Source organism: Abrus precatorius, unplaced genomic scaffold (assembly GCF_003935025.1).
Source record: "Abrus precatorius isolate BTA unplaced genomic scaffold, Abrus_2018 Scaffold11, whole genome shotgun sequence".
Classification (NCBI taxonomy): domain Eukaryota; kingdom Viridiplantae; phylum Streptophyta; class Magnoliopsida; order Fabales; family Fabaceae; genus Abrus; species Abrus precatorius.
In genome coordinates this window covers 3,044,764-3,068,843 of record NW_020874303.1, presented here as the reverse complement: position 1 = coordinate 3,068,843, position 24,080 = coordinate 3,044,764, and the positions used below count along the sequence as shown (strand labels likewise).

The 24,080-nt window shown below is 29.1% G+C and overlaps 3 protein-coding genes and 1 pseudogene across 5 annotated transcripts; 1 reads left to right on the top strand and 3 right to left on the bottom strand.

The window, feature by feature from the left end:
- The first annotated feature begins 757 nt into the window (after positions 1-757).
- LOC113854363 (sodium/hydrogen exchanger 4) lies at positions 758-6,406 on the top strand. Its single transcript, XM_027485316.1, has 14 exons — positions 758-925; positions 1,773-1,891; positions 1,983-2,080; positions 2,192-2,251; positions 2,362-2,408; positions 2,497-2,688; positions 3,820-3,866; positions 4,020-4,086; positions 4,478-4,578; positions 4,659-4,760; positions 5,291-5,435; positions 5,529-5,591; positions 5,844-5,927; positions 6,125-6,406. The coding sequence occupies exons 1-14, from the start codon at positions 758-760 to the stop codon at positions 6,404-6,406; spliced, it is 1,575 nt and encodes a 524-aa protein (XP_027341117.1).
- A 794-nt stretch (positions 6,407-7,200) lies between these two features.
- Positions 7,201-7,622, bottom strand: LOC113854360 (putative lipid-transfer protein DIR1). Its single transcript, XM_027485311.1, has 2 exons — positions 7,313-7,622; positions 7,201-7,208 (listed from the first exon to the last, which is right to left on the bottom strand). Exons 1-2 carry the CDS (start codon positions 7,620-7,622, stop codon positions 7,201-7,203), a joined length of 318 nt encoding a protein of 105 aa, XP_027341112.1.
- A 2,110-nt stretch (positions 7,623-9,732) lies between these two features.
- Positions 9,733-10,934, bottom strand: LOC113854238 (annotated as a pseudogene).
- A 7,521-nt stretch (positions 10,935-18,455) lies between these two features.
- On the bottom strand, positions 18,456-22,711 carry LOC113854239. 3 transcript variants are annotated; one of them, XM_027485141.1, is made up of 6 exons: positions 22,144-22,705; positions 21,150-21,261; positions 20,883-21,054; positions 20,617-20,798; positions 19,854-19,997; positions 18,456-18,924 (listed from the first exon to the last, which is right to left on the bottom strand). In XM_027485141.1, the coding sequence occupies exons 1-5, from the start codon at positions 22,557-22,559 to the stop codon at positions 19,872-19,874; spliced, it is 1,008 nt and encodes a 335-aa protein (XP_027340942.1). In that variant the 5' UTR covers positions 22,560-22,705; the 3' UTR covers positions 18,456-18,924; positions 19,854-19,871. The 3 variants fall into 3 exon arrangements, with proteins under 3 accessions (XP_027340942.1, XP_027340943.1, XP_027340941.1); XM_027485142.1 differs by lacking the exon at positions 19,854-19,997 and having other exon boundaries at positions 18,581-18,924; XM_027485140.1 differs by having other exon boundaries at positions 18,606-18,924; positions 20,617-21,054; positions 22,144-22,711.
- Between the last annotated feature and the right edge of the window lie 1,369 nt (positions 22,712-24,080).

Below are 24,080 nucleotides of genomic sequence, written 5' to 3'. Positions count from 1 at the left end.
TAATATTTTATAATTAAAAATATATAAAATCTATATATATTGTTAATATATTTTAATTAAATTTAATTTTAAAATGCTTAATCTAAATATAAAAAATAAATAAATAAACAGGAGGAAGAAAAAACAAATATGTTGTCTACAAAATACAAAATATCACCCTATGCTTATCATCATGCAAGAAGATAAATAAAAGTCTGCTTAAGTACTTATCATCTCCATCGGATAGGTGAGATGAGATTTGTTTTTCTCTTTCTTGAGAAAATAAATGGAGTTTAGGTACTATAAAACAACTCAATCCTATAATTAAGTAAACAAAACTCAATCAAGGTTTACAATCTCAATTTTTTAACATTTACACAAACATGAAAGTGATAAATATAATCTTTTAGTATGTAAGATATTTTTATACAACTATATTTATATTTAATGTCTCTTATACGATCTTATATATAAGATAATAATTTGAGTAACTTACAGAATGTGACAAAACATAAATTATTTGTCAAACATTAGTAGCGTCAGACTTGGATCTTATCTTCATTTTGAGAGTGACACGTTACCTCTTCATGCAGTCTGTACTACGTGTCACCCCTTGCTATCACCGCTACGTACATGCTCTGAATCCGTGGCATATTCTTGATTTTCTTTCGTTTGATTTTCATCAACAAAGTTATTTTTGTAGCTGATATAAACTAGAGAGATGGGTGGTGTGAGCTCAATTGTTAGAACTTGATTAATTGGAGAACAATATATGACAATGGTGCCACTAAATTTGATGCCTGACTTAGTGAGGAATTTGGCTCATGATCATGCACAAGTGGTGCCTATATCACTCTTTGTGGCTGTTCTCTGCCTCTGCTTGGTCATTGGTCACTTACTTGAAGAAAATAGATGGGTTAATGAGTCCATTGTTGCCATTGTAGTTGTGAGCTACATTCTTCTACTTTCTACTTGAGTCACAATGTTTATATTTTCCCTTCATTATTCAAACCCATATTAGACCATGTATCACTCTTGTTTGTGTTATGCATGCCCCATTTGTTGTTTGCTAGCAATAACAAGAATGGTTGAAAACTTTGCTTATGGGATTGTGATCTCATTGATAAATACTACAATATTAATTTCGTAGCAAAACGAATACTTGGAAGAGTGAGGATTGAGAGGCCTTGTGAGTAAACTCCTTAACAAGTATGTACATTAAGGGTGAAGAAAATAGAGGAACTAAGAAAACAAATAAATTTATGAAAAAGCACTAAGAAAAGAAGGAAGCATGGGGTCTGCACAAGAATGGAACTGCTTTTGTGTAGCACTGTGGTTTACTTTATTTTAGATTATGCATCTTTGTGACTGGGGGTGAGAGGTAACTTGCGGTCAAACACAATGTAAACACAATACATTGTCATCCATCTAAAAGGTCAATGTTATAGAGTCTATTGGGAAATTAATCAATAGTATATATGATGCTGAAGTAACAGTTGTTAATGAAATATATCTTCTTCATCATAAATTAATGTTGGATTACCTTCTTTACATAGTTGCAATAGCATGAAGAATATAAGCACTTTTGAGTTCCATGTGCTTTCTGGCTTTCCAGAAATAGTTCTAAATAACTAGAAAGAGTTCTTTTTCTCCCCTTCATTAATAAGGTGGTTCTTTCCAAACAACCCTTCGTTGCTATATTTTTGTGGATAATTTTTGTAGGATTCTAAAAAGAAATTAGCGTTGAATACAACTTATCATTGAGTCCTTGTGCCTAACATTCTCCTTGGTAGGGATGCATTGCTGGAATGATACTGTTATTCATCACCAAAGGGAAGAGTTCTCACATCCTTACATTTAATGAAGAACTATTCTTCATATATCTCCTTCCTCCCATTATATTCAATGCAGGGTAAAAGTTCTTTCTTCTATTAGACTTGAATTAGCTCTTGTGGTTCCAAAAAATTTTAATGTCTTGACTCGTGTGTTATCCCTCCTAACAGATTTCAGGTGAAGAAGAAACAGTTCTTCCATAACTTTTTAACCATCATGCTTTTTGGAGTGATTGGAGTTTTTATTTCATCTTCTCTTATTACGTGCGGTAATGATATAATCTCTTAGTTTTTCTTTTCTTTTTAATTTATAGCACTATCACTATGGAAAATTTACCTCAAATAATTCTTCATTAAGTCTTTGCATTTGGTTCACCTAGGCAGCTGGTGGCTGTTCCCCAAGTTAAACTTGCTAGGCCTGACAGTGCGAGATTATCTTGGTGAGATCATTCTCAATACTACACAGAAATAGAGACTATATTTATAATGGATCCATATGTATAGATATATCATATTTTGATGATAATTAGCTCATCTTAATATGATTCAGCTATGGGAACAATTTTCTCATCAACGGACACAGTTTGTACCCTGCAGGTTAGTAAGATTTTGAAATGGTTTTCTTTCATTTAACTATTTCAATGTGCTCATATATTGTCAACACTGCATATGGAATCTGTTGTAGGTTCTCCACCAAGATGAAACCCCTTTACTATACAGCCTAGTCTTTGGAGAAGGAGTGGTAAATGATGCAACATCAGTTGTTCTCTTCAATGCAGTGCAAAAGCTTGATGTTTCACGATTTAATGGCAGGATGTTCCGCGTTATTGGAGATTTCTTGTATCTATTTTCATCAAGCACTGGTCTTGGGATTCTAGTGAGTTTCATTAGTAAAAATTGTATCCAAATGAAATAACTTTGGTTGTTAGGCTTTCATAAAATCTCTAGTTGATTGGTGATTTTTCTTTCACATGTCTAGCTATATAATCTACTTTTTATGTGGAAGAGCATTCACCAAGTGAAGTTTACTAAGTTTCATCTTGTTGCACTTGAAGTTTGTCCCTGGGAACTCACATTTGATTCAAAACATTGTTTGCATTTTGAACTTGATTTTTATTTTAGAATTATATTTATTATGTGGAATGCTATCAATTTTGGAAGTTGTACTATTTGTTTCTTTTTTATAGAAGAAGAAATTTCATTGCATAAAAGAGAAGGAAAGTACAATGAGGGTCTGGGATAAGGTTTCCTCTAAAACAAGGCCAAAACCAAGTAGAGAAAAACAAGAAGAATTTAAAATTGCAATAAGGCTACCCAATCTCTCTTTTATCATACCAAATATGTGGCATACCCTGTAGAAGCATCCAAGGGTAGAAAACCATAGAAAATCTAGGAACAAAATCCTATCATCTCAGTGTGAATTTAAGGACAAGCCTTAAAGATGTTTGTTCTTTTCCAATCAAATGCACCGAAGTTGCAAAAATTTCACCCTGCCAAATAATTCTTGGCCTTCTTGATTGTACAAAATAACTGATGCCAACCAATCAAAACTGCTCCATGGTAGGACACACCTAGTGCTCTTGAAAAACTACGAAATGGAGTTGTAAGCTGTTTCTTAGCATGAATTGCACGTGATGCACATGTCAGGCCTACAAGTCTGTGACAAGTAAATTGTGTTTATTTAAGTGCAATTGTTCAAACAGAATTCGTGTGAATTGAGAAAGATCATTGGATTTATGATTGGGTTGTTGAGAAGGAAATTGTGAAGGTTGGAAGAAAGTATGAAACTGGAAAAGTGATTTGCAAGAAAATGCTACAGAAGCATCCGTAGTCCAAAGTCTCCCATCAGGATTAGTAGGAACTACAAAGATATTAGAATCAAGTAAGAGAAAAAGGAGGATTGAAAATGAATGTTTATTTAGAAATAACTTGTTATTAGTGGAAAGGACTAGAGGAACCCTCATTCTTATTTGTTCTCACGTCATTTCTTCAACTAAATGCTATGCAGGCTGGACTTCTCACAGCTTATATCTTGAGAGCTTTAAGCTTTGGAAAGTATGTATTGTTCTCTAAAAATTATCCCAAATGGTATTTTTAGAATGGCTTGAAATGGGAATATCAAAGTTCAATAGTTGCATTTCAGATTCTGCAGTTAAGGAGGTAAACTTTTCAGCAGATTAATAAATTTGCCTCTGCTTATGCTTGCAGACATTCAAGTGTTCGTGAAATTGCACTGATGATCTTAATGGCATACCTATCCTACATGTTGTCAGAGGTATTAAAAGCTCATACAATTTGTATGCTATTGATTTGGCATTAGTTGCAACGTTCAAGGCTCACTAAATGGGTTTGGGTTCAGTCAATCTGTAGGTAGCTTAGCTTATGGAGCTTGGGGGTTTATTGAGGTTTCTTATACTTTCCCTTTCATTTTTATTTTTATTTTTCCTTTTTGTTTTTTCAATTCTTTGAGAGGAGAGGGGAGGGGAGGGGTGGCAGCTGGGGACGGGTTGCCTCTCAGTTTGCATGGAGGCACTTAAGTGTAAAACTACACAATAAGATGAAGTTTTAACCAAAATGTTAATGAAAATCTAATTTTATCTGAAGATGAACAATAAGTATCTACCTTTTTCTGCCATCTATCTTCTTAACTTTAAATTCTTATGCAGCTACTCAATCTAAGTGGAATCCTCACTGTTTTCTTTTGTGGAATACTAATGTCACATTATGCATGGCATAATGTGACTGAAACTTCAAGGATCACAACCAGGTATTGATTAATCCATTGAAGATTTTCATAATTTCGAGATTTAAAGGTCTGAGGTTTCTGAATTGGTTTCTCTTCTCCAGGCATGTGTTTGCAACAATGTCATTCATTGCTGAAACCTTCATATTTCTTTATGTGGGCATGGATGCTCTTGACATTGAAAAGTGGAAGATGACCCAATTAAGGTCCTAATCCTTTTTACAACTCTAACCAATTACATTTTTTTTTAAGATTCTATTAGGAACTGATGTAATACACAAACGATGTCATGTTATTTGTAGTCCGATGTATGTGCTGGCATCTGATGTGTACAAGTTTACTGATTGCATAATGCCACTACTAACATAGATAAGTCAATGTTACTTCAATATCAATTTCAACTATGTCAAAAGTATTTATCAGATTATGACGCAACTTACGGGACTATGATCAACAAAACATTATACTATAAAGTCTAATTCTGATCTGCTTGTAATAATGAAATAATCACTAATAATTGAATTAGTGCACAAAACTACATCTTAGCTACCTTATTATCTGCTGCTTGAAATTTTTTTTAGATGACACACAAGATCTTAAGTACTTGATATTTTGCAAGATTTGTGTTTCAGGAATCTTGTGAAGAATTATTTGAGATTTACTGCAACATATCACCTTGGTACAACAGCCTTTATTTCTTCTGATGAAAACTCTCTTGTCAACTTCTTCACTGCAGCTATGGAAATTTGACAGGAATTTATGGTTGCTTAATCTTACTGATATTGCTTGGGCGGGCTGCATTTGTTTTTCCTCTCTCTGCTCTTGCCAATTATATGAACAGGCGTTCTGACCAAGCATCAAGTATCACATTCAAACATCAGGTTACTAAACATGTTTTATATGTCATTCTCATATTGTTAAATGTTACAGTTAATTGAGAAAATACTCTTTCTTATGTTTGGTGAACCATCCAGATAGTCATTTGGTGGGCTGGGCTAATGAGGGGAGCAGTCTCAATTGCTCTGGCTTTCAAACAGGTATATTATGAAATTTGAATTTCTAGACATTATAATTAGAAAGGAATTTCATTAAATATGAGTGTTAATCAATAGACTACAGTTCCTCAATCAATATCTGTTGTTGGATGTTACCAATACCATAGCAACCCTTCATAATTTACCATTCATTGGATTACGTATATAAATTCTTCCCACATTATGCAACAAACAACAGTATTGGGTTGCCTTAAGAATGAGATACATTCAATTCTTCTCTTCCTACTTATGCAGTTCACATATTCTGGTGTTACTTCTGATCCAGTTAATGCAACAATGATTACCAATACCATTATTGTTGTCCTTTTCACCACACTGGTGAGTTGACACTTTTCTCTTTAAAATAACAAATAACCACTTACAACTGCTCATGGTAACTATAAAAGATTAATTTCCTTGTGTTGTCTTCAAGCAAAGTGAAACCATTTCTTGCAGCTTCTACATCCAGCTTTTGAGTCATTCTTATAATTTGATATAACATTTAAATAATTTATTTAACACCAACATCATTTCAGGTGTTTGGTTTTCTCACAAAACCACTCATTAGATATCTGCTTCCTTACAACGCCACAAGGAAAAACACCAGCCATGAAGAATCAGGTCCTGTTGAGGATCTAAATCTACCTTTGATATCCTTTGAGGAGTCAGCAGCAACCAACATAAGCCGTGCAAAGGAAAGTTTGTCCATGTTAATAGAAAGTCCTGTTTACACCATACATTACTATTGGAGGAAATTTGATGATGCTTACATGAGACCTATATTTGGGGGACCTCGTGAAAACCAGCCACAGTGCTAGCAATATAGAGAAGCGCAGATATCTCAATGATGCACTTTAATGTTGGAACACAAATGATGATCCATTTGAGTCCAATTTTGAAGATGAGTAAGTGCAATCAGGATTCAATTCTACTGTTTTGGATGCTCAAGTGAGGAATATTGTTATGAATCAGGGAGCAGCTGTTTTTGGAATATCTCACGGGAGAGTGAGAACTTGATGCTTTAAAAAAGTGTATATTTTCTTTCCTATAGACATGAATGTCGTGGCAAGTTAGCAACAACAGAATTTTTAGTAAATGCATGATATTATTAGTTGTTTTATTGAGTTAATTTCATGAGCAATTGGGTGTATGCATAATGTCTTATTTTGGATTGTCAGCTTGAATTGTGGATAGATGCTACTGGGGGCTGCTTTACATTACATATCATAAAATTCATATTGCCTTAAAAATGAGTTTTTAAATGCTTCTGTCCTAATCCATTTGTTGCTTAGTGCATTGAAATCAGAAAACAAGAAATAAGAACTTCATTAGACAATTGAAGATTAAGTGACAGGGGAATGATACTTGACTCTTGACTTGATATCCAAGAAAAGTAGTACATCAAATACTCTTTTGAATCTACATAATAGGAAACTGATACATGATACATCTCGAAGACGTGAGGGAAAGACATAGATTGAAATTAAACTACTCATTTATTTGAGGGTCATAGAATATCAATTTAAAAGCTTCTCCAATATTAATACAGCGCATGAAAGGAAACTAAAGACTAAGGGGATGCATTTAATTGCTGTGATCCTCAAGAATTGCTTCAAGTCACTGCAAAATAAAGAATATTGAGTCAAGAAACATTTTCTAGTCAAAAAATGAGTCCAAGTAAGTTGTGTTTATGTTAAAGTTTTATTGAGGCCTAAGATGATTACCTCTACATTCAGGTGGTGTTTTCTTCAGACCACATCTACTGGGCAAGGCCAAAGCATTTGTGGGATTGATTCCAACAGCAGGTAAGACAGACTTGTATCTGCAAAGGCAAGGCAAATTGGCATGTCTAATAACTGCACAGCACTTTTCAGTGGGTTTTGGAGGGTATTTCCCAGTAACTGCTGCATAACATAAGCTTAACTTAGTTGACTCTATATTACATATAGCAGCACCTTTGGCACCACTCAACAAGGCAATGAGCAATGCTGTTACTAGCCATTTCACCAAAAAATTGCTACAAGTATGTGCCATGACTGTACTATCTCATCAGCCAAGTTACTATGCAGCTAGGTCTAATCTACAATTTATAGTGGAGTTTTGAGTGGTGTTAAGGGAATATTGTTTTGTATTAGTTTCACTTACTTTTAGGCGTGTCATGTGAATCCACTCTGTAGATGTTCACGGGATAGGTTTATATTGAATTAAAAATTTGATCTTAACCACAACCAAACTTAAACTGGTCCATTACTTGCTATTAAAAAACAAAGAGTTCTTGAAGTTAATTGTCAAACACATTCAAAAAACTGTGTACCTATATTCAGCTATATTCGTTTATATATTTTTCCATATAAGCAAAATTTCCTCACTTCTGTTTAAATGCATGACTAACATAAATATCCGAACCAAAGCAAAGAGAAAGATTTATTCTTATATTCATATACAACAAAAACAATAGTCTTATCTTCTTGAATATGATCATATAATATTGTTAAATTATTCAACTTAAGTGAAAAATCAAATTTTTGAACTGTGTTAATAATTTATGTTTTAAAAAAAATAGTTTTCTTTTACCCTTGTTACAAAAGTACAATAGAACTAAAAATTATGCAATCTAGTCTCTTCATCAATGTCTTTAATAACTTTTTGGTACATAAGTAAATTATCTTAACTTATTTTTTATCATTTCTATTTAATAGATGCATGTCACACTAACATCAGTTTTATATAATCATTTCATATATTATCTTTCTTGTGTAGTTACTCATCCAATTTTAACATTTTTATTTTTTTTATTTTCAAATTTTTTTTGGTGTTACCCTTTTAACGCTCTATATTCATTACCGTTTTGGATACTCATAACATTATAATGAAATTTATTTTTTAAGTTTGGTAGGTAATTTGAGATCCCAGAAAGTGTTCTTATACTATGTACTCATGTAAAAGAGAAGATAAAAATAAAAAAAAAAGGAAAAAAAAGAAAGTAAATAAAAAAATTAAAATGGAATAGAGAATTTATATCCAAGAATTAGTGAACTATACGCTTTTGGAAGGTCATATAATTTATAAAATAAAAATATTAATAACACTTTTTACCACAATTTTACTTATTTCTCTTATATGATTTATAAGAATTTATACGGTGTGTTTGAATGCTAGAAAAATAGAAGGGAGGGAGAGACATAGAGTAAAAGATAAAAACTACACTTAGTTTGATGATCTACAGGTCCCACAAAAAAATTTCCTTCAAAAATAAGGGAAATGAATAATGATGAGGGAGGGGAATCGGGAGGGGTTATTTTTAAAAAAAAAATTTAAATAATATAAAAATATTAAGAATAATATTTAAAAAATACAATTTTTTAACTCAATTTTAATTTTTTTTAATGAATATTTTTAATTAAATTCAAGTATTTCTTTTACACTTTATTTAACTCATCAAAATAAATGAAAAGATTTTTTTATCATTTCTTCATTTCTTATTTTCTTTTTTCCTTTTTTTTATTTTTGAGATATTTCACCTTACATCCAAATAGACCTTAGTTATTCGTTAAAATTTATTAAAATTATAAGAATTATGTGAATTTCACTCATTTTCATCTTTAATTTAATTTTTTTTCTTTTAATTTTATAATGTTTTATAAATTTTAACTAATAATTAAGATTGTGTTGGAGAATGTATTTTCTTGACTAGGTGAGTTTTTCCATTTGATCCTAGCCCTTAAGACAGATATACATAATAATATGGTAATCATTAAACTGAAATCAAATAGACAAAAAAAAATGTAATAGCAGTTATTAATCAAATGACAGTTTTAGTAATTAATTCAAATATATTACGTGATAAGTATAAATAGAATCGAAGTTACTTGTTTATAGGTTATGGATATTTATTCAGTGATAATATCCCATAAAAAGTGCGTTGAAGAAAATAAGTGTTAAATAAATGTGTCAGTGTTCGTAACAATGGAAAAGCAACAATCTAAAACTTTCATGCATGGTTTTTATTGATTTCTCTAACAATTCACAACAGCATCTGAAAAGAAATCAACCCACAATTATATATCCTTTTGCACAAGGATTTAATATAGTATCACTCTTGGTTTTTCTTGATTAATATCATTGCATGATGTGGTTTCACATTTTAGCAAAGACTCTCTTTGGTAAACAAACCATCTTGAAGATGGCATTTAATTTCTCCACTTCCACACCAACCTTCAAGCTGTTCCCTATCACCCTTGCATTAATCACCACTTCACCATGATTTGGTAACAATACCAATTGACACTTGTTCATTAGAGCCCCTGACAAAGACCCTGTCCCACAATGTGTAATGAAGCACCCCACAGATGGGTGCTCCAAAATAAAGGGATGTGGAATCCATCCACCATACACAACCCCTCTTCCTTGAACTCTTTCTTTAAACCCTTGTGGAAAAGCTGATTCAACACACTCAAAACCTCTAGGGGGTTTAAGTGCTGCCAAAAATGGCATACCTGATAGCTCAAGACCTAACAACAATTCCTGAAATTGACATGGTTCTAATGCACACTCACTACCAAATGCACAATAAACCACTGAACCAGCTTCAAAACTTCCAAGCCATTGTGCCCAATTTTCATCCAAATTAGATGCAATTGTCTTTGGTGTAACACTCCCTGCAAGCAACAAAGGCCTCCTATAGTAATCAACATAAGCTCCTCCATCAATCAGTCCACAACCTTTTTGTCCTATAGCATAAGATTGAGTTACACTGTTAGTCCAACGTTCAGTGCAAACAATGCCATTACCATACTTAAGTTTTCCAAATCCAGCATGGACTTTTGCTTCATGGGCATGAAGCATAATATGATCATGTTCAGTTATGTTATACCCTTTAGTTATCTTTGAAGGGGACAACTCATAAGCCAATGATGAAGGGCTTATAACAAAATACAATAAGGACTTAATGCCTAAGCATTGAGTTAAACGTGGTATAGGTAACAAATATGCATGATCAAAGAAAACAATGTTTGGTTCTAGCTCAAGGAGTTTGACTTCAATGTCCTTCTCACATAGGTCCATTGGAGTCATCAAAAGTGAGACTGTGGAGGAAGGAACTTGTGAAGTGGTCTCAACAACATGGGAAAGGCCATCATCATTGGGAGGATTAACAGTGATTGGGACAAAAGTGATGAGGTTTGGATGGTGATTTAGATGGTGAAATGTGGGTTGTATGTGTTTTGGTATGAAGAAAGAGATTTTGTGTCCTCTTTCAGCTAGCTTGTTGGAGAGGTGGAGAAATGGTGTAATGTGTCCCATTGCAAACCATGGAAACATTGCTATGTGCAAAGAAGGTGAAGCCATTGTAGCCAAAAATTGCAGTAATTCAACTAGAGCTAAGGAAGTGTAGGAGGTATAGTTCAATGTGAGTGGATGAACCTGGGTACACATCAAGATTTATAGCCATAGAAAATTGTATTACAGCTACCCATGTAAAAAAGGGTTTGGTCCCACAATATGTGCTGTTGCACGCATTCCACAAACACCATTTTCACCCAACTTTTTAAATGCTCAATTAATGAAAAATAAAATAAAAATAATTAATTTCAATATTTAGCATTTAAAAAAATTAAAAATAGTAAAATTTTATTTAAAAAGTATTTATCACACATTGATTACTTTAATGTAATGATTGAGTTTTTTTTTATCATGTTTAAAGCCAATAGATTTTTAAAGTAAATTTTAAAGATTGAAGTTAATAATTTAAAATATATATACTTATAATAATTTTGTTAAGGGAGTTTTAGAAAAAAGAAAAAAATAGGATAATATTTTTTATTTTTAATAAATGTACTTTAATTTTATAAATTTTAAGATTAAAAATATATCATATGAATTATTTGTTATTATAAATATTATACAATTATATTAATTTAAAAAAAAATACTCTCCTCTTTTTTCTTTTGAAACTAGAATTGACAAGATGAATATGTTGAACTCCAACTTGATAAAATGTAAGACTTAAGTTTTACATTTTGAGTTCAAATTAAGATTGAGTCTTTTTATCTTGATCTAATCTAAACTAGGTTAAATCTAAAAAACATTTAAAAAAATTAAAATTTATTCATTTTTAATACTATTTTTACTTATCTGAATTAGACTTGAACTTTTTTAGTCTGCATCTTAAAGTCTCTTACTTTTTTTAAAGTAAGAGACTTTTTGAAATTTAATTTATTTATTTAAAAGACTTTTGAACTTAACTTGATTAATATTTTTAAAATAAATTTAACTTATTAGTTTTTTTATTAATTTAATATTTAATAAATATTTTTATACAAAAAATGAAAATAAAATAATAATAAATATATTTTACCTGCATAAAAATATATTAAGGTTAAAAGTTTAAAAAATTACTATATAAATAGCATATTTTAAATAATAATAATTAGATAAATAATACAAATAATAATAATAATAATAATAATAATAATAAATTTAAAGAAATATAATTAATAAAATTATAATTATATATATACTTATATTAAGTTTGACTCATTTAAATAATTAAGTTATAACATATTTCATGATAATAATTTTATAAAAATGCGACTTAAATACATAGCTGTACTTATTTTAAAATAGACAAATTGAAATATATTTTTATCGATGTGTTAACTTTAATTTTTAATATTACGATTAAATATTAAAAATAATATTTTTATTACAAATTTTGTTATATTAAAAACATAAAAGTATAATAAATATAATTTCTAATAAAAAATATTAATTTTAAAATATTAAATTTAATTATAAAATTAAGTTTTATTGAAAAATAATATTTAATATTATGAATATATAATATTAAAATAGTATGGTTGGGCTATTCACGGCTTTTTCATTTACTGCGTGAAGTATTCATGTGCCACGAGATATCTTACCTTGATTTTTAAGACACTTCACCCAACCTAGGAATAGAAATATATTAGCATGTGCGTCAGCTTATAATCTTTTTAAGGCTTAATTCAACTTAATTTATTTAAATAATAGATTTAATTTAAATTTTTAAAAAATTAAATTAATTAAATAAATTAAATTTAAAAAAATTATTAAATTTATTAGAATGATTTATTTAAATTTTATAATAATATATTAAATAAATTAAATTTTAAAATAAATAAAATCTTAAATTATACAAAAGAATATTTTTATTACATACCTTCTAAAAAATAAAATTATACTTGTGAAAGTCTTTTGCGTCATGTTAATGTATCTCTCAAAAGAAAAAGTTGTATTTATTAGAGTCTTTTGCATCATATCACTAATATTTGATTTATCTTACATGCATAACTCTGATATATATTTATGCTACCTCAATTATATATTTAGATAAAATAAAAATATATAATTTTATTATACATGTTAAAAGTATTGAACTATTTTTTTTATATCTTACTTAAATATAAGTTTTATGACTTTTATAAAAACATATCTATTTGGATAATTTAATAACCTATTTATAAAAAAAATTAATTACTTATTAAAAGTCTCAATACGAAATAAATCATTAAAAAAATAAATAAATTAAAATAAATTTTTAAAAATGTGAAAATAAACTTAATAAAAAGTCTAAATAATAATTAATGTTTAAGTTTAAAAATTATGAAATAAGTCAAATCTATTTATGTAAATCTTACTTAACATATTTCTATCCTTATCCTAACTAAAAAATATTTCTTTAAATTATCTTATAAAATAAATGATTTTATGCTAAATAAATTAATAAAATTAAAATATTATATTAAAATTATGTAATTTTTATTTAATATTTACAAATAAAATTATTTATCCTATAAAATAATTTAAAAATACTCGTAAGTATACGAAAAGTACTAATGCATGAACGGTAAAAGGTAACGCTTAGCTGAGAATGGAATTGAAATAGTTTAATTTTAGGGGAAATTATTATTTATTTTAAACTTTTTAAAAAATTTATAAAAAAAATAAGGGATTTTTTTATACGAAAAATAGGTCGAATGCTTATATATTAGAATACGTGACAAAAATCCTTGTGGATAAGCAAACAAAAATTTATTTGTTTTATTATTAAAATTTTCTGAAATAAACTATTATTTAGTAATAAATATAATTTATTTGAATATCTTAATATAATTTGAACTTAAATTAATTTAATATAAATTAAATAAATTTTGATGGCCTGAAAAGCCTTCTAAAAAAAATATTATTTTAAGAAATTTCAAACACTATAAAACATTATTTATAATTATTAATCATTCAATAAAAATGAATGATCGATTATTTAAAAATCATAACTATTCACAAATGTCATGTTACTTTCTTTTAAATTGGTATGCCTTCAATTTTCACATAGTGAAGATTTGAGTTTAATCATAAGACAACTTATTAGTACGTAGGTGATGTGTATATAGTTTCAAGATAAATTTTTACTAATGTTATAGTCTTTTTTAACCTTACATGACGAAACTTACACTTTAAATACAAGAAAATGTAACCTTGTTTTATACACACTCATAGTTCATTATTTTTTTCCATTTTTAATATTTTATTACTTTTATTTTATTTGTTTTTTAACTTTGTCTTATAAAAGTAATAGATAATTAAATTTTAATAATATTAATAATTAAGTTGTTTTTTATAAAACATAATAAATAAGTAAAATATTAATTAATATAATAAGTAAAAATATAATAACAAATTAAATATTGTTTTACAAAATTTGAAATATCAAATATTTTCTAATTTCTTCTATAAAATTTAAATATAAAAAATGAAAAGAGTATATATATACATATATATATATATATATATATATATATATACATATATATATATATATGTATATACATATACATATATATATATATATATATATATATATATACACACTAGTATAATTAATTAACAACTCAATCACAGTGCCATAAGAAAGAATCTACTGAGTGGTCCAAACAATTGATAACTGATGCATCACTCACTTCATAGAACCAAAATGAAAAGGGGTGAAGATCTTCTACAGTAACATTTTTACTGTATAAAATTATAATCATTAAAAATATATAACTTTTCTTATAAATAAAAATATAAAATTATGTATTAAAGTCTGAATGAGTTAGATGAGTTAATTTTACTCTTTCATGTTAGAGTCTAACAGGGAAAATCCATGCCCCTAGAAAAATGTACTCATGGGTGATTATAGGTTATGTGTTATGTGACACTGAACATATTTATGATTAGCTACCTTCACCCACCCAGACAGATATAAATTTTTATTTTTAAAATTGAATGTCACTTATTTCAATTTCTAACTTTATCAGAAATTTAAAAATAATAATCATTAGCAAATTTTATGATAATTTTCATGTAAGTTTATCTATATTCATTTACAATTCATTTGAAAATGGGCATCTTTTTTTTATAAATATGAGATAATTAATTCCCTTTTAAAACAATATACATGATATAACTTAAACTTGTATAGTGTATTTTTTTAATTTTTTTACATTAATAATTTGTGGTGGTCTAGAGCCCAAAATAGATCGTTATAAATTATTTGTATAAAAAATAGTAATTTTTAAAAAAGTACACTAATTTAATAAATTTTTAAAAATATATCCATATTGATGATAAAGCCTTTGGTAATATATTAATATCTCCAAGGCATTAACAAAGTTCTCGTTGCTTGGTAGGAACTATTAATGCATCACCACCCACTATAAAGATTAGTTTCTCTTGGAATTAAAAGATGTATAAAGTAAAAATATGAAATTTTATTTAATATTAATTTAAATTTAAGAATTTTATATAGATAATTAATTTAAAATCAATGTTGAATATATTTTTATTTTTATTTTTTTAAGAATCAAATGTTATTATAAGAAACACGAGAAAAATGATTGCCATTTCTATATATTTATTAACATCATTTTTATGTAGGTGATTTTTTCAAAACATCTTTGTTATCAATTTGATTAATAAACAACAAGAACGATAATTTAGATAAAATCAAGTTAGGTAAGAGAGATAATAGATGTATAAAAAATGACAATTGATACTTATACAAAACACAGATAATAAGAAGGAAGACAACTCATGCTGACCAGGAACTTTAAGAAAATGAACTTTTATATTTGAAGTGGGACATTGACTTCTTTTTTTTTTATTTTAGGCAACATTTTTTAAAAGAAAAATATTTTTAAGATATTAATTAAAGAATAAAAATATAAAAATATGCTTGTTTTAATAATTGTTAATATTACTTGATTTATATTAATATCAAGAACATGACGTTTCCAAAATAGTGTGGAGCACGTAGAAGCAGTCCATGCATACCAAAGTACTGTAATAGACCAAAGAAAAACAATTGTACAAAGTTGTGTTGCTGTCCACTCCTTCAATTTCTAAGGAAAATGCAGTGTCATACCTCTTAGGAGAAAAGAGTTCAAAAAAGAGAAATCATAAATATAATGAGTTATGTGATGTAACAAAATGAATAAGAAAATATAAAATGGGTGTGGATATAATACTTATGAAATATTTATAAATTAAATTAAAGCTAAATTGATTCTAATCATACAATTTGTTTTGGGGTGAGGTGGATCCTCTGTACTTTGTTTTGAAAACATCAAATCTAATCCTTTGAAATGAAATGTTTTTATTATTAAAATGTTTTACAAAAGTTGGTGTCATGCTTGGTTACGTGAATTAAACTACACCAGAGACAAATTGTGTTTGATATTTCTCAATGATCTTAGGATTTATTAAAATTGTCAATAATAAATTGAAATCAAGTACACAGTTATGCAATAATGTTTAGTTGTTAAATTATCAAATTCATTCATATATATATATATTTCACTATGTTCACCTTAGATTAACTATCTAATTGAGAGTAATGGTTAAGTAAAACTCTTTCAAGGGCTATAACTTATAGCTGAGTCTATATATACTACTTTTATTACAAAATAGACTTCATACACTAATGGTTTGACATGGAATTAACCTCGGTTAACACACTATTTAATCTAAATTAAATGTTTGTTTGTCAACCATGAAAAATCGATTTTGCCGAAAATTAAAATTATTTACTACTATTCAATTTGCACTATAATATATGTTAAATACATTTTCAGCCATTAATTAATATAATTTAATTATGAGAACGAAGATAGAAATATGCCCTAAATTGTTAAAATAAGCTTCATCGGTGTCTATACTAACATTATCCATCATACGGGTATTTTCATTAGTATACAAATTTGATATATTATTAATGCATCAAATATTAATATAATATACTATGGTATTGGCATAAACATATAATATGTATACTAATAAATATTTTTTAATAGATAACAGCTATAGCAAAGAAGAAAATCCTATCGCCTCACATTTTTTATTGATTGGTTAATAAATGATAGTTTTTTTTGTTGTATTTCTTTTTTTTTTTTATTCAAAGACATTTTATCTTTTGTCTCTCTAGTTGATTATCTTACAAAGAAGATGCCTCGGATCTGACAATGCTACACAGCAGAACTAAGAAGATGTTGATGAGAAGATGAGGATGAAATGGCTAAGAAAGAAACCCACAAAAAGGGAAGGAAACAAAAACCCCATAAAAAGGAAGGAAAGGCCCCAACGGGGCTGGTGTTTTTGGGTCAAAAGAGAATAAATTATGAGCCTAAGAAGGTGGTTCAGGGACAGTTCAAATCCAATAAGAGCAAGAAGATCAATACTACAATGTACTTTTCCATAAACACTAAATTACAAGTATGCTTGTTCTACTCAATCAAAATAAACATTGCTCTAATAACAAGTGAGTAAAAATTTTCAAACGGGGTGATTGTGGCCAAGGAGGTGACTTTCAAGACAACCAAATAAGCCTAAACCATGACATAAAAAGCATGGCTGAATTTCGTTGCACTATTTTCTTTAAAATGCCTTCTTTTTTTCTGTGATAGACAAAAGGCAGAAGCAACTACTGACCAAAAAAAAAGATGAAAAGTAACTCAGAAGAGCTCAATAAAATATGGTGACCACACACAATTAATCGACGCATTTTTTGCCGGACAACCCGTAAAAGAAGTATGGCCTATCTTCATGCGTTGGTCCAACAACCCAATCAAAAAACCACCGTGACCGAATCACACATTGTATGTCAGTGACAAGAGCTATGGATAAGATTTGTATTCTTTCTCTGGCAAATTTCTAGGTCCCCTCTCTTACTTAATATTCAATCCCCTTCATTCCGCAATGACCAAAAATAAACAGAATCACACGTTGTGTTATTACCAAGGCTTCTGTCCTGAACCTGTGTTGGTCAAAGCAGTTAAATAATTTCAATTATGCGATAAAATTTTCAAAGAATTGTCGAACAAGACATACAATTCGCAGCTTTTGATCTCCCAGCATCGTGTTCACTGAATAATTCGTCCTTGAATCCTCAAAATATTCACACAATCTATAAATCTATCATAAAAGAACATTTCTAACAAAACTGAAGATAGAGACATAAGCAGCATATAAGCCAAAAAGTAGTAAAATAAAATCATGTTAATTGATTCCATGACATGTCATCATGTTTAAAATCATGGAACTGATGCCCGAATCAAAGATAATTACATTTCATTTAATTGGTTTGATTTAAACCAAAACATATAAATTAAACCAAATCAACTTAATTAATTGTTCATGTTTATCAAATTAAACTAATGTACACTCATAAAACAAGTGCAATCAATTCAAACCTTCCGGTTGAATAGTAAGTAGTACAGTTCGAAATCTAATCCTTAGATAAAGTTCCCTACGCGTTAGTAATGTCATTCTCAAAGAAAAAAATCTGCATGTATTACGTTTTAGCTTTTAAGCACTTCGTTCTCCTTTTTGAAGTTCTCAGTTGAGGTATGAAAAAAATAACGTGTTTTACTGAAGAACATTGCCACGTTATCGAAGTTTCTCCAAAATCTTACATATACATCTGGCAAGCTGCATTTCATTAACTTACATATAAATGACATGGATCATGTTTGAAGAAAGATACCTTTTACATCCTTTTCTTTCCTATTGTGAGCATTTTACAGGTGTCAGAATACCCACAGGTCATTCTAACCTAAGTGCCAAGTCAGACAAACAGCAACCGCAGGACCTAGAAATACATCGTCATTCCCAAACTAATAGATGTCCCTATTACATATTCATTCTGCTAACTTGTCAACATGAACTAAGAACGCAAATCTGATCAGTCAAATTACAGAACCATATGAACATGTGGTCAAGATCAGCTCCAACTATAATGGAATTAACACCATGCAATCTGTCACTGCAGCAAAAAGGTAGTATTTCATCAAGTTCAATGCAAAAATATCATTTGAAAAGGCAAAAAGAAATCCGTCAAAGTGGAAAAACAAAACTATCAAATCCAAACTCGGACAAGTTATTGTTTTCGGAAATTTGCAACAGTAATGCATACATAATTAAATATAAACGGCAGCATATTCATAAACTCTAGGAATCGTTTTACTCTATTTATTCAGTCAATCTGTACCTCGTTCATGATAGTCTCAGATTAACAGGATCAGAATATTCATAAAAAAGCCAAGGGTTAACCAATGCCTTGATTAAGGAAAGAAAAGTGAAAAGTTACGATGAAAGAAACATTATATTAGAAATAAAAAAAGACATTTAACATTTAATTAATAAAGCAATTAAAAGCATTTAATAAGGTGTATTGAATGCTCCTTAACTAGTGCACTAGTTAGTCTGACAGGAAAAAAAATAGTTTCGAACATGAAAAGGATCAACAGAACAAATGTCTGGTCTTATATAATGGAAAAAAATGTTTTTTTTCATATCTCTTATGATTACAAAGGAAACCAATAAAATTAAAAGTATCTATAAAACAAGCTTAACTATTATCATATTAATTTTCAGTTTATAATTTCTCAATTATCATAATAAAAGAGTATCATCAGTTTATGCCATTATAAATACAAGCTACAAGCAAATCCATTCCATGCAATAATATTATCCTGGAATAAAAACAAAACATGGAAGACACAGATTCAACACCATGCAAAGCAGATAACATTTGGAGACATCACACGATGCAACTTACAAAACAGTTAAATATCTTTGGAAGCTTCACATAAGGTAGGTCCAATGCAACTTAAACGAGAACAAGAAAGGGAAGAGCATTATGATATGAAGGTTTTGGAAAACAAAATTGTTTTACATGTCAATTCTACTAACCATAGAATGTTGTCAGCATCATGAACTTCTAAAAATATGGTTACGGCCCAAAACTTCAGGTATCCCCATTGCCGAAATGCTTTCACAGCCAAAGATCTCCTGAAGCTTTGCATCGCACAGTATTGCCATAGGATTCACAGGATCCTAGCAATATATTGAAGGGTTGTAAGTCAACAAGTTATGTCCAGACAAAGTTCATCATACATATCATAAACAACGTCATATCATTGAACTTTTCTCCCAAACTAATTAGTATGGAAATCAATCTATTTTTTATCTCCTTCCTGTTATAACTTATAACCATATTTGCCTTCAATTGTCCACTGGGTAGAAGCTCGAGAACCTATGGGCTTGTGATCAAAACAAAATAAAAACACAGTAACTTACTAATGCACCTAATATTAGAGAATTACAAACAATTGGACTGGTACAAAGACTAAAACTTCAAGCTTAATACTAGATTCAATGAAGCTAGGTAAAACAGAAAATAATCACAACATAAAATGTAACAAATTACTAGTAATTAAAGTAAAAAAATGCGGAAAAAAAAACAACAGTGAAACAAAAGCTCGTATACTTAAAAGACAAAGATATTAATGTGATGTAGAGATGAAAGAAGGAAGAGCATGGAACTTTAAGTGTTTAGTAGTTCAAAAACCTGCATCAGTTAGCAAAACTATGAATATTATCATGATATTAAACTATAATGCATCAATGCCGCTGTACATGAAGTTAGTACAAATTTAAGGTCTCTGTTACTTACCTCTAGCTGGTTGACTTTTATGTACTCCCAAATACGTCTCAGTACCTCAGATTGTAGCATCTCCCTTCCAGTAACCCCAAAGAAGTTAGCAAGTGCATCAGATATTATTACAGAGGGAGTAGGTTCAGCAGTTTTTGTTCCTGATTCCACATCTACTTTTTGCTTCTTTGCCACAGACTGCTCTGAAAATGCAGAAAACATGAAGAATTCAAACAATGCATTAAACCTTAATTTATAAAAATCTAACCTTAACCCCAAATACCTACTGGTTGGTTCAAGGGGGATTATGTGCTTTGCTAGCAACTTATTCATCTTGAACATATCAGTACAGTCTGTCTCAAACACCACACGCAGCTCATCATTGCAAATTATTTTCCTTTTGTTGCTGGGATCTTGGAGATTGTTTTTCCTTATGTAAGCCCACAGTTGTTTCACAATCTAAACCACATTTATTCCCCGTATTAGAAATCTCGCTGGAAACCATATCAAAATATGTAAAATGAACAACAAACTTTAAAAATATTGATACAAACCTCAGTCCGCGGCAATGCTGGCTGGCCAACAATGACCTGAAGTTCAGGTGAAACACCACAAAGTTTGTTGAGACCTCCTGGGCCACCTCTTCTCTTCACCTTAGTTTGAGTACTACAAGACACAAGAAGAATAGCATTACTTACCAGTTATCATTACCAAACATCAAATCAAATCCTACATTTTGGGTTCCCAACATCGATCGCGTGTTCAAACTTCAAAATAAACGCTCAAGATATGTTTTTCACAAAACCCAAGGCACATTGAATGGTAAAGATTCTTTTTCAATTTTAGAAAATTGATTCCATTCCTTACGCAAACAAACACAGAAAATTTAACAAGACAGAGATCATATAATATTCCATTTAAAGATCAAAACAAACAAGTTTGAATTCAAACACATGCAAACTTATTATCACTTATTACACCATACAAACACAGTGATCTTGAGTAACAACTATGCTGCTGAGATATGCATCAGTTGCCAAAACCTATTGCCTGTTTGTGTTACAACCGAAATCGATTTGCTGAAAGTAAGAATTTCTTGATTCCGTTCATCGTACTTCGGTTTTCGAAAAATAAAATGGCCGTTGATTATCGTATCCAAAATCGATTCTGGGCGTCCGAGCGCTAATTTAAACAGACCCAAATCTTCTGCCAAAGACAAATTTGGTTTAAGAAAACATTTTATATTTTCATTTTTTTATTTTTACAAATAATTACAAAAATGTCACTTTATTTTCACTGTTTTAAAACCAAAAACAGTGAAAAACAAAACAAAACTCTTAGTTTCACGCACAAGTGATACTTTTGTAATTATTAGTAAAAATAAAATAAATAAATAAATATTCTCAAATTAAACAAATTACGATCAAAGCTCATCGTTTAACTAGCACTAATTACTCCAATTTCATTTCCACAAACCCTGATTTTCTTCCCTTCTCTCTCTTCGAAACATTTCACACTAAACAACAAAACAAAGCACTTCCATTTTACCTTTCCTTGGGAATCTCGTTGCCCTCAGCAGCAGCAGCAGCAGCAGGAGGAGGAGGATGGTGAGCTTCAGCGCGTGCAGCATCAGCAGCAACAGGGTTAGAAGTGAATGTCTGAAAACCGGTAGTAACAGCAGGGGAAGAGTGAAAATTAGGGTTTTGTTGAAGGGCAAAATGGTCTTTGGGCGGTTGTTGCGGTTGCGGTAACTGACTCTGGGGATTTTGCGGCGGTGGTTGTTGGGATCCAAAGAGGAGGTTGATCTGTGAGGTGATGAAATCGAGCTTGTGAGTGAGGTCGTGACCGAGCTTGGCTTGAAGCTCTTGAACCACTTGGTTCAACGTCGTGAAGCTTCGGCTTCTAGGGTTCGATTCTTTCAACAGCGACTGAACCGCTTCCGATATTTCTTCCTCTGTCACCATTGTTTTTGTGCTTTTTCTTTTAAACTGAAATTAACGGACTCTCTTTTCTCTCTCTCTTTCTATCTGGCGATGAGGTTGTTGTTTTTTGTTTCTCTCTCTCTCTCTACGACATAGTGTCTGTCTTTCTCTCTCTTCTTCTCTCTCTTGAGTCTTCGTTTTGAATTGGAGCAGAAAATGACAGAATTTAGTAGCAGGTTCGGTTGTAAGTTGCCACGTCCTCTTCTCCATAAAATATTTATTACTTAATGCACAATTTATTATTATTATTTAATGTGTATTTAATGACACCAAAGTTAAAAAATATTTATTATTTTAAAATTATAAAAACATTTTATTACATATTTCTAATTATAAATTTATGCTTAAATTATAAGGTTTAGGGTTTAGTTTCTACTATTACACACAATTTAAATTTCAATATCTTAGTTAGATATTTATGTAGTTATTATAAGGACTAAACCGTTAATTAAGCTTATTTTTTTATATAATATCTTAATTTTTATAATTTTTAAATAAAAATAAAATATTTATTATATTTAAGATGTAAAATTTATATTGTTACATAAAATTTTAGAAAATTAATTTTATTGTACGAATGAATTCGTAATTTTTTTTATAATAATATAAATAATTATTATATATTGATTCAAAATTTTATTAATTATATTTTTTATTTTTTAATCAGATGAAAAAAATACATCTAAACATATTTAGTTTGTCTTTTATCCTGTTATGTCTATTAAAAAATATTAGTATAGTTAGATGTTTTTTAACTATAATAAAATTTTTTGTTTATTAATCATTCTCAGTATTTTGATTAATTTATATATTTATCAAATTAATAAATATTATTGATAGATATACATAATTTTAAATATACAAATTCTTAACCCTTCTCATCTCCAAAAAAATCAAAGTTTATTTCAAAACATTCACAATGATCCGTTATTAAGTTTCTTAGATTTAAATTTTTTATAATAACCTCATTTTTCTTCCATTTCGCTCTCTTTTTTACCTTTCAACCTTTTTATTTTTATTCTAAACTCTCATTTGTTGTAACAAGTACAATACTTAAGGTAAGAAATTTCTATAAATATGTGAGAGATTGATATTTATAGTAGTAACTCATAATCTTAGTCATAAAAAATTATATATATATATATATATATATATATATATATATATATATAACGGGCTTATAAAAATAATAGTGTTAAAATATTAAATATCAATTAATTCATTTGTGAATACTATGTCTCTGTTTTTTATTACTAAATTAATATTATTAAATTAAAAGTTTAGTACCTTTGCCAAATGCCTAATATAATTCATGTATCTTAAACCATCTAATAAAATAAATATTATTTATTGTTGTTATTAATATATTTAATTAAAAAAATTTGTATCTGCTTTACAACTTTACTTTTCTATTTTGTTAATGTGTACAAAAAGTGTTCTATAATACGAAAAAAAACATTTGAAATAAAATGAAAAAAAATCTCAAAAAAGTTTATTATAAAA